Below are 19,130 nucleotides of genomic sequence, written 5' to 3' on the forward strand. Positions count from 1 at the left end.
AGCCTAATAAAGGACAGAGGCTCCTGACTTCGACAGACACAAAAATGGTGTTTTTTTTTCATCCTAACAAATCAGGTTAAAAATTTACTTATATGTACAAATATGTTGTAAATTCTTAAAAATATGAAGTAGGTTTTAAGTAATGCTAAGTATAATTTTTTTCACAAAGAAAAAAAAATCCATTTGATGGTGCATAACGTGTAGGATATAAAAACAAGTAACACAATTTGACTAGACTCTTTACTATTGCATACATACAATCACTATCATCTCTCTTGAATACAACATTTACAATAATATATGGAATTCCAGCCATGTCATAGGAATTTAGTCAATAAAATTCCTTTCACAAATGTATCCAAGGGAGATAATTAACATATATATTTACATTCTCTCCCTTAAATTCTCTGGTCCAAATGGATCAATTTTTAATCTACCTCGTCAATTTGCAAGTATAACTTACTAATGTTTCTTTCTGATTGTTTGGACTCACAACAATTTTATTATTTATTTATAAAACCATATATAATATCTAACAAATACGGATTATTAATAATTTTTCAACATTCATGAATTTTTTGATGGGACATACCAAGATGAAAGGTTGCCAGAGCTAGACTTGACTTGGGATAACGATTTATAAAATGTATAGATTATGACAAAACACATATTAATTAACAGCACTGGTGATAATATATTTTTGCTTAATTTTATTCTGCTAATTCACATAATTAATATCTCTTAGAAGTCAGTTCCATTGGAGCTATTGTGTTAAGAGATATCTTTATGTCAGAATTCTCTGTATTTCTCTAGGATAAGGATGAACCTACCATTAAAATGAAAGTTGGTTACATTAAAAGTAATGCTTTTTAGTTCCCTAAGAAAGTGTCCCCTTCATTTAAACAAGTTGTAAATACAGGAATTAAAGCTAAAAATTATACGGAATGAACACTATTCATTTTAAATTTCAATAGCATTATGTTAATGCAGCTATTTCCTTAAATTGGCAATAGTTAATCATGTATTTGGGTCTACCTTTTAAAAATTGCATAAATGAACGCAAGCAAAAACTTCAAAATTTACAGTATTACTCATATAGTGCTCTTCAACTTTTAAATTATTTTAAACAAACACACATCATATAAGTTTTTTTAACAAAGACTCCTCACATTTTGCCATAAGAGGAATGTAGTCTATCAACATATTTTTCATAATATCACAATAATCCTCTAGATATATGTCATATATTCTCTGACATCACATTAAGATCTGTTCAATTGTTTTACAAACTATATAATGGAATGTTTTAACTAGGCTTTAGCCGACACAAGCTGTGTAGAGTCTTTAGGTTTATCGCTTGCTTCTAACTGTCTGCCAAGATATTCCCTGAAAAAAAAATTGAAAAACAATTATTTTGATATGTTCATAAAGATATTTAGTTGTTTATTGAATATTCAGCAATTATTCAGCAATAAGTTTTAATTTATGGTTTTTAATCAATTTAAAAAAGTAACGCTGACAGAAATACCCAAACACAAGACATGCAACATTGAAAAAGAGAAATCCTATTGTTTTCCTCAATAAGTGATTTCATTAATATTTTGATTTTAATCTAACTTAAATTTTTTGTGCCTTGTAACATATTAAATTAAGGAGTCCATAAATTTAAAAAATTAGAATTTTCATAATTGTTCATTCTTTGGCAACTGATTTTGAATTCATGAATGAAGTTAAGACTTTTTACATTTCCAGAATGTATAAACAGTATCATTTTCCTGATTTAATTTTCAAACATTCAATCAACAGAACATCTGTGAAACAACTTTCATATTTCTTACTTCATACAAAGGGAGACAAGTGTGTAATTTCTTGATTTTCAATGATTTTGATGTATTGTAGTGTTCCTTAAAAGAAGTTCTAGAACCAGTGGCAAGCAACTAGTTGTTCTTTTAATACATTCTGTCACATATACACTCAAGCTGGATTGAAAGTTTTGATTGCAATTATAACCCTGTCACATTTTTGCATAAATAAAAACATTGCCATAATTTCTGAATTTACAGTACCGAGGATTCATTTATTTTTGTAGGTACCAATTTTTGTGGATTGATGAAAACTTACATGTTCGTGGATATTTGATTTCGTGATTTTGCCGAAGTCTGCATACAAGCCATGAGAAAATTTGTCATACATTGAACATTTAATATCGTGGTTCAACTGTTCCCACGAAATCCATGAAAGTTGGTATCCAATGAATAATAATGAACCCACAGTATATAATTTATACATACCAGTTGTGTACCATCAGTTTCTGTACAGCTATCAAAGCCTCAAATCTGACGTTAGGATCTTCATGTGATAGGTACTGCATAACTAACTGTTTACCTCCTAACTGTTCTATCACACTGTAATAACAGAAATATTTTTCAGAATTTCAATAAAATGATAACAGGAAATATCCATACCTCTAAGGTACTATGTCACATCCTAACCATGTTTATCTTATACAATTTTATTGATGGCATAAAAGTAAGACAGTATCTGTTAAATATTCAAATTTAATAATATATGCACCTTCATCCCCTTCCCCTGACATTTCTGTACTTTAAAAATTTTTGGGGGTCAAATATATCCTCCTTTGAGGTGAATAATTCATGTAAAATGTTTAGAAATGATACAATATTATAAAACTGTGGAGATTAAATGCTGTCATGAAACATATTTACTTCGAAAAATACCATTTAATTCCATTGGTGGTCTTGGGCTACATTCTGCCTTTTTGTTAGTTTTTTATCTCTTTGACAGATTCCTTTTTTTTATTCTCAATTATATTAATAAGACTTAATTATGCATTACCTACTGTTATTTCAGAAGACTTACTTTTTTCCTCTGGGATAATGTCGTACATATTCTCCAAGATCATGTGCTGCTACTGATAATATCAAAGGATCTTTACTTGTTTCTAATAACTTCACTAAAATTCTGTAAATAAAGAATTAAAGCATTAATATTATAGATCTTCAAAGCTGAAAATCCACAAGAGGTTTTATTTCTTTCTTAAGGTGGTACCCAACACTTTCACTAAAATTAATTTGGCTCGTTCAATTTTCATAAAAAAATTTCAAAGTATTAACTTTGACCCTTTAACAAAAATATAAAAAAAATTTTTTTTTTTGAACCAACCGTTTTGTCAGAAAAATTACACTGATTATACAGCAGTTTGACAAACACCAATTTTAATCATTACGAAGCTGAGTATTCTTTTTTACAACACAACGTTTAGCTGACTTTACAGAGTTATCTCCCTGTAGTGTTAGGTACCACCTTAAGAAGTTAAAAATTTAACATTCATATAGCAAGTTGTATAATTTTCTTATACAGAATCATTGACCATCAGTCTACTTATGTCTTATTTATTACACGGCTTCCCAAAAAACACAATTTTACCCCATCTGATTTTAATCTATTGAAAGTTACTTTTTGTTTCTTTCTTGTATTTTTCTTTTCGACAACCTGTTTTACATTTTAAGAAGTCAGCAGTTCTAAATATTTCAGTAATTTTTACTGTTCTCTTTTAAGTCCTTCAATTTAAAGATCACAAAAGTTTGAAGTATTTGTTTCAAATATTCGTGGTCACAACTTGATGAATGTAATAACAGAAACATGTCTCATGCCAACTTAATTTTAAAACTTACATTTTTTAGCTATGAAAAGGAACAGAGGAATGAAACAGCGTCAAGAAGTATTATCGACTATATTTTGATTTTGGTTATTTGTGTTGCTGGCGTGTTGTCTCATTGATGTAACCTCACATCTCCTACGTTATTCCTATTAAACACTGTACAATAAGTACTTACTTTAATAATTCATAATTTTTCTCGTTCAGTCTGATACAGTTTTCTCTCCAGAATCTATCAGATTTATGTACAGGGCTCCACTCCAATCTACCTGACTTTACCTCAGTTGTGTATTCATCAAAGGAACTGAAATGATAGGAAGGTTAATATTCTCTTAATAGGTCTAATACAACTAATTTGATAATTGAATTTGAAACCAGTTATTTATCGACTCCATTTTTAAGGATATGATGTGGTATGATGTGGTATACTGAATATACAGTATGGGTTTTGCTCCTTGTTGATGGTGACTTTTAGTTGCTCAAATCCATGTCATTTAACGGATTGTTGTCCCATGGACAATCATACCACAGGTGAAAGTACTGAATTTTGTGAATGTTCTATTTTTAGCAGCTTTCCTGAGTTGAAATATATCTTAAACATAAATCATCAGGAATATGGCAAACTTGTATCTACCCATATTCAGATATTGTGAAAATATTTTAATTCGTGGGTATAAATTTTCGTGGTTTCAGGAATATTTACATGTTCGTGGGTTTTTTAATTCATGGATTTAAGTTTTTTAGAAGAAAAAAAAATATGAAAAATTTAAGCCTTAAGAAACGATGGTTACACTTACTCTGGATTAAAGTCATAAGAAACGAGTGACCGGTGAAAAATTATGTTCTTCCAATTCTTGAACCAATGCATACACACATCATAAACTTAGTCTTCTGTGCACGAATTTATCATTTTTTTCGTGTAAATTTCGTATAATCGTCAATTGTTTTTTTCAATCGGTCAGTGTTGTTGTGTAAATATGGCAGGTAATTAAAGTTCGTGTTTTGAAGCCCAGGTTTAACGATGGTCACCTGTTTGTCAACAATCGACAAAAAATAAACAAAAAAGCATGGAAAGACAGCACGTGTTTAACATGTGAATTCAGATAATAGTTTATTTTAAGGACATCCATGCATATTGTGATCACCAGATTTTTACGAGATGGGTCACACTGAGGTCACTTTGCATACGGAAAATATGTCGGGGAATTGGTTGCTGGAAGCAAGCAATTAAAATAAAGTAAACTTCTTCTAAATATGAATAAATTAAAGAATTTTCTTCAGAAAAAAGTATATGTACATAAGTTTTATAATGAAAACTATCCATTGAGTAATAAAAAAACATATGCATTATTTTTTTTGATTTGAGGTTTCTTATGACTTTAAAGGAAATTGTTAAATAAACCTTGACCCGTATAAATTGTAGTGACAACACTAATTATTCCAAGATAAAGTGATCAATAGATTAAAGACCATCAAATGTGTTAATATTAGGCCATAAGCATGTCACCTAAAGAAAACAGTAACATAAACATATGCTATAAACGTATCTTGAATTGTAAAATAATTCTTATCAAAATCAAGCCCAGCATGAAATTATTATTTCCCATATGTACGAGAACTATGAGGATATAAAATGAACACTGTATCATACTAGCATATTAATACGGGAAATCTGACTTTCATCGATCAAAAATATTTTTTATGAGAATAAAAAGATCAAAAGTTGTACAGTTTAAGTTATTTAAGATTAAATGGATATAATCCTGCATGCAGTTGTAGTTTATAGGGCATTTGCCCTGTGACTTCTATCATAGTATTCTCAGATTTGGTGTTTTTCAATATATTCTCTAGATCATAACAGTAGTCAAACATACATCTACATGGGTATCTTGACTTGATATGGATATTGGTTGTTTTATATCGTTGGACACTTAAATTCGTTGATAAAGTCATCCACGAAAACCACAAAAATTGGTACCCCACGAAATAAAAGTACTTTCACAGTATGCCAAAAAAATAACTTGCTGTGAAGTTCAATGGAAAAGGCTAAACAGAGAAGGATGAAGGGGGTCAGGGGCCCTGTTTTACAAGGAGTTATTTCCCTTACCTGAGATCCTGAATAGATGACTGCAGTTTTTCTGAGAGGAATTCTATATCATCCACAATGTCCTGATCATCAAACTTTCTTGAATCCAGTAATTCCAATTGTTTGATAACTTTACATTGGACCATAGACAAAGCATGGTCAGTCACAACCTCTTTCTCCTCTGGCTTCTCTAGTAAGTTCTAAAATTAAATAATTTGAAATGTGAACCATCTTTCATGTTTGGTAACCATGTACTGTGGATTCATTATTATTCGTTGGATACCAATTTTTGTGGATTTCGTGGGCACAATCAAACCACGAAATTAAATGTTCAACGAATGATAATTTTTCTGTAGGTTTGTATGTAGACTTCAGCAAAACCACGAAATTAAATATCCATGAATATGCAAGTTTTTCTTAGTCCACGAAAATTGGTACCCACAAAAATAAATGAATCCACAGTATGACCTCAGTATACCTTTAGAGTAGGTGTATAAGCATGGGGAACAGCTTTCTCTCCCTTGTGTGGTATATCTCAGGTGAATAGTGGTTTTATATTTTTTGATAATGATCATCTCCCTTCTAAATAACTTGAAATGGTTATCAAAATATAAACTTAGCATTCAGAAAGATGCACTATTAAATCAGTTGTTTGTTTTTAAAATAAGTCAGTTATTAAGTCAATTTTACAGGAAGAAAAGTTAAACTGATGGCTTGTGAACATCTATGTTATTTGTTAAATATATTGATTTGGAATAGAAGAGATAAAAAAATTGATCATACATTTAAAAAAAAATTTAAAAAGGAAGATAATCATAATCTAACCATACGGTGACCTATAGTTAGTGATTTCTGTGTCATTTGGTCTCTTGTGGAGAATTGTCTCGTTGGCAATCATATCACATCTTCTTTTTCATATAATCAAATAATTTAATTTTGGATGTAACGCGTCGTCTTCTGATTGGCTGACGTTATTTTGTTATGAGCCCATAGACATAATAAAATCTTGTGATCGTGACGACATCAATGTTTTTTCATGATTTTCTACGGTTTAAAAAGGAATTTAGAATTAAATTATAAGAAATGACTGTAATATTTTTTCTGTCTATTTGAAATAAAATAAAAAATTTGGTGCACACTGTTAAATAATCCGCTACGCGCGTTATTCAGTGTGCACCAAATTTTTAATGTTATTTCTTCATAGACAGAAAAAATATTACAGTCATTCCTTAAATAAATTGCCAGTGAAAAGTATGTCACATTTGGCATCTAGAATATACCATTCAAGGAAGATAACTACGATCAAATATATCTATACTTATTTTCCTTGGATGCTATTTTTTTTATCTTGAACCAACTTTCATAACTTTCCAAACAGGTTCGATCAACAAAAATACATAAGCAAAGTCTGAAGACATAACTAGTCTTAAATTTATTAGTTTGTGTTACATTATAATAAGATAATCCTACTCTCCATGTACGAGAAAAATTGTCAAGACTTACTCTGTAAGTAGCTAGAATGATCCTGGACACTTTCTCCTTCACTGTTTCACTTAATATGTCTGCTAATGTTGGAATTACTTGAAATCTGGAAAAAAATTGAGCTTTAATTGCACAACATGAAAGTTTCCATTTTATTTCATGGGAGATAATTGTGCACATCATAATAAACATTGAATCTTAAATTGTTCCACAACATAGTTTTGTTTATGAGAACATTTTAATGCCAGAACATAATCTGATGAAAAAATGGATACAGTAAAATTAATCTACTGGTAGTCAGTGACAAAAGAAGTGGGTTTTTTGTTATGACGCAGAGGACAATATTTGTTTCTTTTTTTGAAATGCTAGCCAATTGGTCGTTTCAGATTCTAAAGAATCATGGGTAATTTCATTGTTTGTACCAAAATAAAAATAACGTCACGTCATTGGTTAAATTTCCATTGTTTATGACATTTTTAACCAATCAGGACATTTTGGTATGTGCCCTTTTGAAAGAACTACTGTGCCCTTTTGAAAGAAATGTATCATCTATAGAAGCATCAAAAGGGCATTCTTCAAACAACCATTTAGGACAAAGCTTTTTAGAGAGAATTTGTAAACCATAAATCATATATATTTTACTTTAGGATATACTAACTTATTCATTTTCTCTGCCAAGAAAGGGTTAAAGGTCAGACACCATAAACAGAATATAAGCTGGTATTGTATTTGAAATCCGGCTTTAGATCCCACTAAAACCATCACAATTCTGAAAATATAAATAAAACATTACATTATACAAACAGATATTTGCAACTTTTATGAGTAGAAAAATTAGTAAAAATATAAAATAAATAGTTGTGAATAAGAACAAGAACAAAAGGCTTTCAGAGCGACAGAAACCCAGATGATTAACATTTATTAGTGTTTGTCCTGACATTTTTCTTTATCAGAAGGACCATAACTCTGGAATTGTAAAAGTGACTATAATCAATTTTAAACTGGCCCTCCATTTTGTCATCTGGTCAGTAACATTTAAAAAAAAATTGGTTGAATGGTTCATGAGGAAAAGAACAGAAATGGCTGGAAAGATTATTTTTCAATCTTTCAAGAACCATAACTCATGAACGGTGACAGTGAAAAATTTCAATATTAAACTTGACCTCCATTTTGTCATATATGTAGCAAAATATTGATATTTTAAAAGCTTTGGTTGAATGATTCATAATTTCATGCACATACTTTGTTTGGCAGCTGCCCCCAGAATATTTTATATGGTATATGTTTACTTATGATAACACTTAATTTAAAGTTTTTGTTTGAAACTGACATCTGTATATAACAAAACTTACGTTGATATGCCGTCAACGTCAACAAAGACCTGTCTATATTTATCTATACGTAACATCATCTATAACTTACGTTGATATGCCGTCAACGTCAACAAAGACCTGTCTATATTTATCTATACGTAACATCATCTATAACTTACGTTGATATGCCGTCCACGTCAACAAAGACCTGTCTATATTTATCTATACGTAACATCATCTGTAAACACCTTGCTGCTGTCTGCATGTATTCATTTCCCTACAAAGTATAATTATAACAAAACACATTAAACATAAGCAGTTATGCACGTCTTTGTCACAAATAGATGCCATATTTTTGTAATCAAACCAGAAGGTAGTGTTATTGCTTAGGGCTATTCCAGAAAAAAAATGTATGGGGGGGTCGGAAGGCACATTGTATTAATAATACATGGGTGATGGGTATCAGAGCAACTTTTCACACTATAATTCTGAATTACAAACTGCCTTCCAACCTCCCCCCCCCCCCCCCCCCCCATCAATTTTTTTCTGGAATAGCCCTTATCTATAAATCTGTTGTTGCTTATCTATAATCCTGAGGTGTATGTCCACTGGTACAATGATACTAATTAAAAAATAAAAATCAACAAGTTCTTCAATATAAGACAAATGTCTTCGAAATATGTCAAGCAATAATACAAGACTTGAGACAGGAAAGACTGATTTTCAACAGTGTTATAGTTTATATTCCCTCTACCTTTCTTCTACTACTTACTGGAAGTCTGAGTTGATCTTTCAGCCAGTTTAGATAGAATTTGAGATCTTCTAATCCCATCAGCTCTTTTCCCCAACATGCTATTTTGGCTATTATTCTGCTAGTCTGTAAAAGATGAAAGAGAAGTCATTCAATCTTCATTAAGCAGTGGCAGATCCAGCAATTTGAAAAAGGGGGGGTTCCCTACCCAGGACAAAGGGGGGGGGGGGGGGGGGTTCCAACTATATGTTCCCATTAAAATGCATTGATCGTCCAAAAAAAAGGGGGATTCCAACCCCAGGATTCCTCCACTGGATCTGCCACTATTAAGACATCTAATTCAACAAAATTTTGTAGTTATCTCTTCCTTCTTTTCATATTTTGAGAAAGTAAGAATTTTCCCTCTTGCACAAGTTTTTTTCAAGGTTTGAAATTCTATTTTTGTAAATCTTCCTTAAATCAAATATTAATTTATTTGTATTTCTTACAGTAAAATTTTTCTACCTTTTTCTTATATCTCAACCCCCCCCCCCCCCCCTCCCAAAAAAAATTTGCAAAAACACATTTTAGTGTTATAGAGTAGATAAACACAGTATAATTTTCAAGGCAACTCAGGCAATTCCATGACATGGGAGACAACTTTTGAAATGATGAAAATATGATGAAATGATGGAATGTTTTGAAAGAAAGGATGACCTGTGTTATAGCACTGGTATCAAAAGACAAAATATGTAATATGACAAATTATCCAGTCTGTTAAATAAATTATCAACTGACTTGCCCTTTTCAATAAGTCTGCTGAATCTCAGGATATATCATTTAATTAGTGAAGGAATATTGAATGACCCAGAGTTATTTCCCTGGATCTATTTTACATATTTTTCATGATTCACTTGTTTCTCAATTTTTTTACAGAAAAAAATTCAATTCATGAATACATAATCATTTAATGAGGTTTTTTTCCTAACTGTTTTGTTGACAAAACCGTATAATTTCTTGTGGTGAAATTTCAAACACACAACCGGTTCTGAACCTTCTACAGTGGTAATTTTAGGCCCATAGCTATCAAAAAAGTGTTTTATTAGGTCAGTACCTTTGAATCAGGAGCCTCTGGCCTTAGTAAGTCTTGTGTGTTTCTTTAATTTGAGGTCATTTATATTTTTTGGAGTTTAGTATGACATCTATTCTCACTGAACACATTTTTGTTAAGGGGCTAGCTGTAGGTGTGGGATTTTTTCGCTGTGTTGAAAACCTATTGGCCCAGTGCTAGCAAAAAAGCATTTAGGTGAGTACTTTTCAATCAAAACAACATTTATTCAAATATTTGGTAGATCTTACCTGATTTACAATAAATCTGTCATCCCTATTAAGAAGGTGAAGAAATGGAACCCATACAGATTCTTTGTTCTTCCTTGAATATTCTTTGAATATTTCTACCCTGCCTTTATCATCCTGAAAAATTTAAATATTTGAAATATGGTGTTCAACAAGAAATTGTGCAATGTTTTCTTTGAATTAGAATTAAAATTAAGATTAATCTAAATGATTTGCCCATTTACAATGCTTCAACTCATTTTGAAAAACTGACATGCATTATACATCTGTCATTGACAATAAAAAAAAATATATTCAAAAAATGTGCATCCAAAACAGAAATAATTTTGAAAAGTCAGGTAAAATTTAATTGGTTTATTTTAATGACCCTTGACTGGTGGAAATCAATTTTTTAACATGATTAACATTAGTTTTGATGCATCACAATATGTTCTCTCATTTTCATTTTTACAACCTGCATCAAATGAATTTCTTTTTCACACAAAATTTGTTTGGTATCAAAATTTGACATTTTCATATTAGTCCACAAATCTACCATTGGGCTTTAAAAAAAAATACATGAAAGATAAGAGTAAACCAACACCTTTCTATGGTAGTTGTATGGTAGGAAAGCTGAAGTGTATACCTAACGGTTTGTTACAGTTGTCTATCCAATAGTTGGTTCTGACAACACACCTGTGGCGAAACTAGTCGACACAATAAAAGATACAGCAACTTAGTGATAGCTTTAGCATTGTTTTCTTTGAAACTTTCTGGTAATCCAAATATACATTTTATACGTTCATGTTGTTGAAATGGGGTAATTTTCCTTATTTTTGTTTTTCTAATTTGTTTTTATTAGTCAAAATGATAAAAGGCTTTCCCTTTCAATCATCATACTCTCTGTCTTTTGTGTTCTAAATAAAAGATTTTTTAATTATTATACATAATACTAATGCCAAAAACCAAACAATGGCCTTTATATCTAAAATCAATAGTATAGTTTCAGACCTACTAAAAGTCATACCTGAAGAACATCATCTAACATGGTCAATATATACTGTAAAGTTTGGTCTTTGGCTATTCTGTTCATTAGACTAAACATTGTCTTGGCAAACTGAAACACACAAAAAGTAAAATGAATAAATATTGAATAACATATCATACATGTGTTTTTTTAAATAAAAAAAAAATCTTAATCAAGACCTAATCTTGAAAATTATTTGCAAATGTTCATGTACAGTATGTAAAGTATTGACACTAAATTAATCATTGTAACTGCTGATTTATAATCTGATATGGTTTATGAATAAAATAACAGATGGTTTTTCCAGGAGTCAATGTCCCTTAAATTAGACAAATAATGATAAACAGTTGTAATAATCCTTGTTAAATTCTGTTTGGAACAAGTAATATTACAAAAAAAAACCAAAACAATGTATGATAAAAATACAGATTCCTTATTATAATCAATGCCATAATTTTTCCACAAATGGACAATACTGTATAAATATAGGAAGATGTGGCATGAGTTCCAATGAGACAACTCTCCATCCAAGTCACAATTTATTAAAGTAAACCATTATAGGTCAAGGTATGGTCTTCAACATGGAGCCTGGGTCACATCGAACAGCAAGCTATAAAGGGCCCTAAAAAATTACTAGTGTAAAACCACTCAAGCAGGAAAACCAACAGTCTAATCTATATACAACCAGATGCTCTGCAGGGCGTAGCTTTATACGACCACAGAGGTTGAACCCTGAACGGTTAGGGCAAGTATGGACACAACATTCAAGCTGGATTCAGCTCTAAATTTGGATTGTGATTAAATAGTTGACACAGCATAGGTTTCTGACACAGAATGAATGTGTTCTAATGAACTTAAATTTTTTGTTTTCTCTTAGAGCAATTCACTATGCTGTTGAATATTAATCCTCTCAAAAAAATGTTTGAAGAAATTTTCTTTTTATTTATGAAATTTCAAATGAGAAAATTGAACCCAATTTTTTTAATCACATCCCCCTTTCCCTTATTCCAAAACTAATCTCAATTAAAATTTCTAATGGAGTTTGCAACAATAACTACTCATTTCAATACATCATAAAATATTAAGATGTAAAAAAACTGCTTGTTATCACTGAATGGTAAAGATTATTTTAATTTATCAGTTGGTAGTAAAAAGTGAATATACATTGTATATTGTATATATAACAAAGATTTAAGTTGATTCTGGACAAAGAAAGATAACTCCAAATAAAAAAAAATCTTACAATTAGATATTTCTTGCTTACTATTCTGGACAAAGAAAGATAACTCTAATTAAAAACAAAATTGCTATTTCACAATATTTTGCAATAAGATATTTCTTGCCATTGTGCAATACTGTGCAATTGAAAAGACTTGCTATTGCACAAAACTTAATATAATAATTTTAGATCCTGATTTGGACCAACTTGAAAATTGGGCCCATAATCAAAAATCTAAGTACATGTTTGGATTCAGCATATCAAAGAACCCCAAGATTTCAATTTTTGTTAAAATCAAACTAAGTTTAATTTTGGACCCTTTGGACCTTAATGTAGACCAATTTGAAAACAAGACCAAAAATGAGGAATCTACATACACAGTTAGATTTGGCATATCAAAGAACCCCATTTATTCAATTTTTGATGAAATCAAACAAAGTTTAATTTTGGACCCCAATTTGGACCAACTTGAAAACTGGGCCAATAATCAAGAATCTAAGTACATTTTTAGATTCAGCATATCAAAGAACCCAAACGATTAATTTTTTGTCAAAATCAAACGAATTTTAATTTTGGACCCTTTGGACCTTAATATAGACCAATTTGAAAAAGGGACAAAAGTTAAAAATCAACATACACAGTTAGATTCGGCATATCAAAGAACCCCAATTATTCAATTTTGATGAAATCAAACAAAGTTTAATTTTGGACACTTTGGGCCCCTTATTCCTAAACTGTTGGGACCAAAACTCCCAAAATCATTACCAACCTTCCTTTTATGGTCATAAACCTTGTGTTTAAATTTCATAGATTTCTTTTTACTTACACTAAAGTTAAGGTGCAAAAACCAAGAAAAATGCTTATTTGGGTCCCTTTTTGGCCCCTAATTCCTAAACTGTTGTGACCTAAACTCCCAAAATCAATACCCACCTTCCTTTTGTGGCCATAAACCTTATGTTTAAATTTCATAGATTTCTTTTTACTTACACTAAAGTTATGGTGCAAAAACCAAGAAAAATGCTTATTTGGGTCCCTTTTTGGCCCCTAATTCCTAAACTGTTGTGACCTAAACTCCCAAAATCAATACCAACCTTCCTTTTGTGATCATAAACATTGTGTTTAAATTTCATTATTTTCTATTTACTTAAACTAAAGTTATTGTGCGAAAACCAAGAATAATGCTTATTTGGGCCCTTTTGTGGCCCCTAATTCCTAAAATGATGGGACCAAAACTCCCAAAATCAATACCAACCTTCCTTTTGTGGCCATAAACCTTGTGATAAAATTTTATAGATTTATATTCACTTTTACTAAAGTATTCGGACGATGACGACGACGACGACGCCAACGTGATAGCAATATACGACGAAATTTTTTTCAAAATTTGCGGTCGTATAAAAATGGGAAACACTTATGACGCCTCCACAAATAACAACTACTGAACATCAGATTCCTGACTTAGGACAGGTGAAAACAATTGCTAGTCAATTAAGACAGGAGTCAAACATATCCAGGGTTTAATCTATTTTAAATTTGTCATTTGGAAGCCTTTTACAGCTTACAATTTGGTTTTGATTTTGCTCAATATTGAAGGCTATACATTGAATTATAGTTCCTAACCTTCTACATGATGTGATCTCTGGTGGATAGTTGTCTTTGGGGCCTTTTATAGCTCACTATGCGGTATTGGCTTTGCTCATTGTTGAAGGCTGTACAGTGAACTATAGTTGTTAATTTCTGTGTCATTTTGGTCTCTTGTGGAGAGTTTTCTTATTGGCAATCATACCACATCTTCTTTTTTATATTTATATACCTGTTGTGGGTTATCCATAAGGATGGCATTCTTGACTTCTGAATTAGCATTGTCAAACTTTGATATAAACTGGAAATCTTCATGGGATATCATCTGTCCTCTGAAAATCAACATGAAATTATCATTATATAATTTAATTTTGGATGTAACGAGTCTTCTGATTGGCTTACATTATTTTGTTATGAGCCCATAGAAATAATTTAGTCATGTGACCGTGATGTCATCAACGTTTTTTCTTGGTTTTCTACGGTTTAAAATGGAATCAAGAATTAAATTATAAGAAATGACAGTAATATTTTTTCTATCTATTCGAAATAACATAAAAAATTTGGTGCACACTGTTAAATAACCCACTAAGCGCGTTATTCAGTGTGCACCAAATTTTTTATTTTATTTCTTCATAGACAGAAAAAATATTACAGTCATTCCTTAAATAAATCAATCAAATACAATGTATCAAATATAATTTACATAAAACTGTCCACAAAAATAATAAATTGTTGTATAATTGGCAATGAGATAACTTTCCATCGAAAAAAAAATTCAATGGTCCAAAAGTGGAGGAATTTTTTGTTGTTGAAAAATTCAGAGTAGCAAGCAGGAAGTATGTATCTGAAGAGAAACAAAAAGTGCTAACACATTATAACTCATCATTGTCAAGTTACTTACCATTCCGTTTACGGACAAAATTTTTAAGAAATGTGCAACAAAACTATTAACGGACTAATGAAGTGAGGGAGGAATGCCTTGACAAGTCAATTACAATATAGCCCCACTTGAAGAAAAGGGGTACAACCAGGGTATGAAATTAGCAGGGGTCCACAGGCCAATGACACCTAAAATTTGGTGTGGGGCTGTGGGCTACTAAAATTTCTGCTTTTCTAGTATGGGACTTTACATATGTGGGCTACCAAATGCCAAAGTCTTAAGTTCTATCCCTGGGTAGTCCTATGCTATATGGTATTTACTCCCACCACATTCTGTATGTACAATGATGTATGTGTCTGTTCCTAGTCTAGAGTTGGTAATTCAGTAGCATTACTATTACATACTTGTTTATGTTAATTTTTTGGTATATAAATCAGGCTGATAGTTTTCTTGTTGGAATTGTTTTATATTTGTGATTTCAGGGGCTTTATAGCTTACTATGCAATATGGGCTTTGCTCATCGTTGAAGGCCATTCAACTGTTAATTTCTTTGTCGTTTGGTCTCTTGTGGAGAGATGTCTCATTGGCAATCATAGTACAATTTTTTTTTAATATGTTAGGTACAGTAAATTTAGAAATTATTACGTGCATTTATTATTCTAATTTTGTCATTTTAGACTTATGTGAGATTTTATTATTTGCGGTATTGTGAAAAAACCTATTTAGTTAAATTAATGTGATTATAACTTTAACCCTGTCACATTTTTCGCAATAATAAAAACATTGTGATAATTTCTGCATATATAGGTACCAATATCACTAGAACTTACTGTAGATAGGACTGCCAGTTGACTCTGTTACTTCTGACATCATTGGCTCTCTGTTGTAATAAACTGGTGGCCACTTGTGCTCCTGAAGAAGTAAAATATAACAGATACAGATTATCTCCCCTCTTATATAAGAAAACAGATTATCTCCCCTCTTATATAAGAAAACAAAGGATAATGCATGGTTCAAATGCAAAACTTCAGATATGAAAATCATATGATAGAGGTAGAACTATCTTAAACTACTACCCAAGCATGTACTGTAAATACTAAAATTATTGCAAGGTTTTTATTACAGCTAATTTCCAAAAGCATGTAGAGCAAGACTTGTTTAACTTGCTTACTTTGTTTTTATATTGTACAATCATTAGGATAACACTCAATTAAATTCCAATATTATATGTACAGGTTTAAACTATGCCTATATATATTGTTGAAAGATGCTATCTTATTTACCAAGCTTGTATAAACAATTATACAAACAAAGCAAGCAAGCCAACCAAAGTTTTGCTTTACATGCATTAGGAAATTAGCTGTAATGTGAATAATGCTACAGGATTAGATTGCTTTAATAAGAACTATCATTCTGAATTTCAATAGATATTGGAAGATGTGGTGTGAGTGCCAATGAGACTACTCTCCATCCAAATAACAATTTAAAAAAGTAAACCATTATAGGTCAATGTACGGCCTTCAATGCATATATCTGTATACAGAATTTCCTGAAATTATAATATTAATCTCACGAATCTAGCATTTTGTAAATTCTTCTTTAATTACATTTATTTAATAAATGCATGCAATAATTTCATAAATTTACAGTACAGATTTTAGCTTGCCTTCCACAACCTTTCCCTAGCTCAAAACTGGTTATTTCTGGTCCCCTGTAAATGCTAAAAAAGTGGATACAGTCTTGAAAATCATCATGATCATGTAAAAATCTGACAAAATGAAAACTGGCACTTACATTCATCAACATATAATTACCTGGACAACAATGTGATTCTGAAATAAAATCAATATATTTTCAAAATTTTTGAATTCTATTCCAACCAAATTAATTAACCAAAATAATAACATGCAAGCTGCAGAACCATATGACTTTTAGGTCCTCAAGATATTTTTTTACCTATTTGTGGTACGCAATAAGTCAAATAATATCATAAGGGAAGAGCTTAGTAACGGTTCAGAGGCTAATAATATGCATGCAACATCTCCTAAGAAAACATATACTGTTTCAATTCTACCTTTCCCCTTCTTTTCTAAATACTGTTTAGTGACAAACTGATCAGCTTCAATCAGATGGCGAGATTCCATAGACTCCTCCTCTTCCCTAAACCCCATTGCAGGGGTAGAAAATCGGCGAGGGAGAACTAACTTCCGGAAATGTCCTTGCTGCATTGTAGTCGATACATTCCCCTCCTTGTCAACTTCTGCGGACTTTGTCCCCGTCACAACATAGGACGATTGGCGCCTCATGGATTTCATAGTGAGAATTCAAATTTAGATTTTTATGAATAAAAAATGGTCTTTGCTCAAAGTATGTTAATGCAGTTTAAACCAGTTCACTATATTCATATAAAAAAATATTACACATTCCATAAATCTATCGGCAGAAATCTCGTTCAACTTTATAAAAGTTCATCCAATATGTTGTTAAAGTTTGTAACAAAAATCTCATCAAACTATAAATAGGAGTCACTCAATTGAAAATACAGTTTGAAATCCAATTACCGATACATGTATTCAAAAAATTGTTATACACTTAATCCAAACAAACTATCCAGTGAATTTCTGGAAAAATATCAAGTTTTCCTTCTTTAGAACAAAAGATGAACACCAATCTAAAAGGTTTATTCTATTTCTACACTAGATATCATTTACGATTATACACAGGAAATACAGCTTCACCAAATAGTCGGAAATATTTCAGCTAAATATTCCGTAACAAAATTAGCGAAAAATAGTAATGAAAATCAATGCCTTTATATCCAATCTTTGTAAAATTAGCAGCAATTAGGTCCTAATACTAGAACAAATGATGAAAATTATTTTATTTCTAAACGTAAAGAGGTTCCAATCCTTTTTCTTCCTGTCGTCTTAATGGATTAGCCTATTAAGAACACTACTAAACCCGTCTTTAAACGATACTGTATATGATCAGCAGGAGTAACCAGAAAAAACATTAAACATATGATATCCTGAATTTTATCGTAGATTTTCAAAGTTTTAATCAGATCAGTTCCAAATTCAATTTTCTTTGAAAATTACTTTGTCTTCTTAATTCAAAATCATTGTCACTACATGCACTAGTCTATTAAAATTTTAAATAGAGATATGTTCGTTGAGCTGTATCATATTGTTAACGGCACAATTACATGAAGGATAAAAATCCAAAAAAATCCAGAGATTTTACTTTCCTGTCACTTCAACCCTTCAAATCATCCATTAATTAAATCCATTAAACTATAAATCATGACAAAATCTTCAGAAAATGCATAAACTTTAAACAATTATCTGACACTTTCTATTTTCTAATGCAATCTTCAATTGAACAGCCCACATGTTACATTTGTACATTTCGTTACATCACCGATTTATAAAAAACATTTTAATTCTCCTTTTATTATAAAACACTGTATAACATAGAAAGTGCACAGATGTATGAGAAAGAAACTTCTAAATTGTTGTATTAAAAGTAAGATCAATATAAACATGTAATTCGCTATTTTTCCTGTTTTTCGGAAACATATGTCACTCATAGAAATTTGATGAATGATTAGACCCTTCAGGGAATAACTCTAAACATGGATATTATCTAATGTGGAACCAATATTTTCATTAATAAAGTAGGTACTACTAAATATTAGTTTAGAAAACTTTTTATAAATATTGTCTATGCATTGCTAGGGTAATTTATATGTTTTAAGGCCGGTTTTCTCAAAGGTCGCCTTTGTGAAGTTATTAAACT

The 19,130-nt window shown here is 30.9% G+C and overlaps 1 protein-coding gene across 6 annotated transcripts in view; it reads right to left on the reverse strand.

Moving 5' to 3' along the window:
- Positions 1-226: 226 nt before the first annotated feature.
- Positions 227-19,130, reverse strand: part of LOC134690800 (V-type proton ATPase subunit H-like) — a 30,314-nt gene continuing 11,410 nt past the window's right edge. For 3 of the 6 annotated variants that reach the window (XM_063550864.1, XM_063550866.1, XM_063550865.1), the window contains 13 exons: positions 16,163-16,244; positions 14,685-14,784; positions 11,653-11,742; positions 10,650-10,763; positions 9,333-9,437; positions 8,740-8,837; positions 7,906-8,016; positions 7,269-7,353; positions 5,787-5,965; positions 3,858-3,983; positions 2,881-2,982; positions 2,292-2,405; positions 227-1,386 (listed from right to left, as the gene is read on the reverse strand). In XM_063550864.1, the coding sequence (XP_063406934.1) occupies positions 1,311-1,386; positions 2,292-2,405; positions 2,881-2,982; positions 3,858-3,983; positions 5,787-5,965; positions 7,269-7,353; positions 7,906-8,016; positions 8,740-8,837; positions 9,333-9,437; positions 10,650-10,763; positions 11,653-11,742; positions 14,685-14,784; positions 16,163-16,244 (1,382 nt within the window). In that variant the 3' untranslated portion in view covers positions 227-1,310. Of the gene's footprint in view, positions 1,387-2,291; positions 2,406-2,880; positions 2,983-3,857; positions 3,984-5,786; positions 5,966-7,268; positions 7,354-7,905; positions 8,017-8,599; positions 8,629-8,669; positions 8,699-8,739; positions 8,838-9,332; positions 9,438-10,649; positions 10,764-11,652; positions 11,743-14,684; positions 14,785-16,162; positions 16,245-17,406; positions 17,820-19,130 lie in introns of those variants that run through there. The other 3 variants (XM_063550863.1, XM_063550862.1, XM_063550861.1) reach the window with 3 other exon arrangements.

The sequence above is a fragment of the Mytilus trossulus genome, chromosome 11 (genome assembly GCF_036588685.1).
Source record: "Mytilus trossulus isolate FHL-02 chromosome 11, PNRI_Mtr1.1.1.hap1, whole genome shotgun sequence".
Classification (NCBI taxonomy): domain Eukaryota; kingdom Metazoa; phylum Mollusca; class Bivalvia; order Mytilida; family Mytilidae; genus Mytilus; species Mytilus trossulus.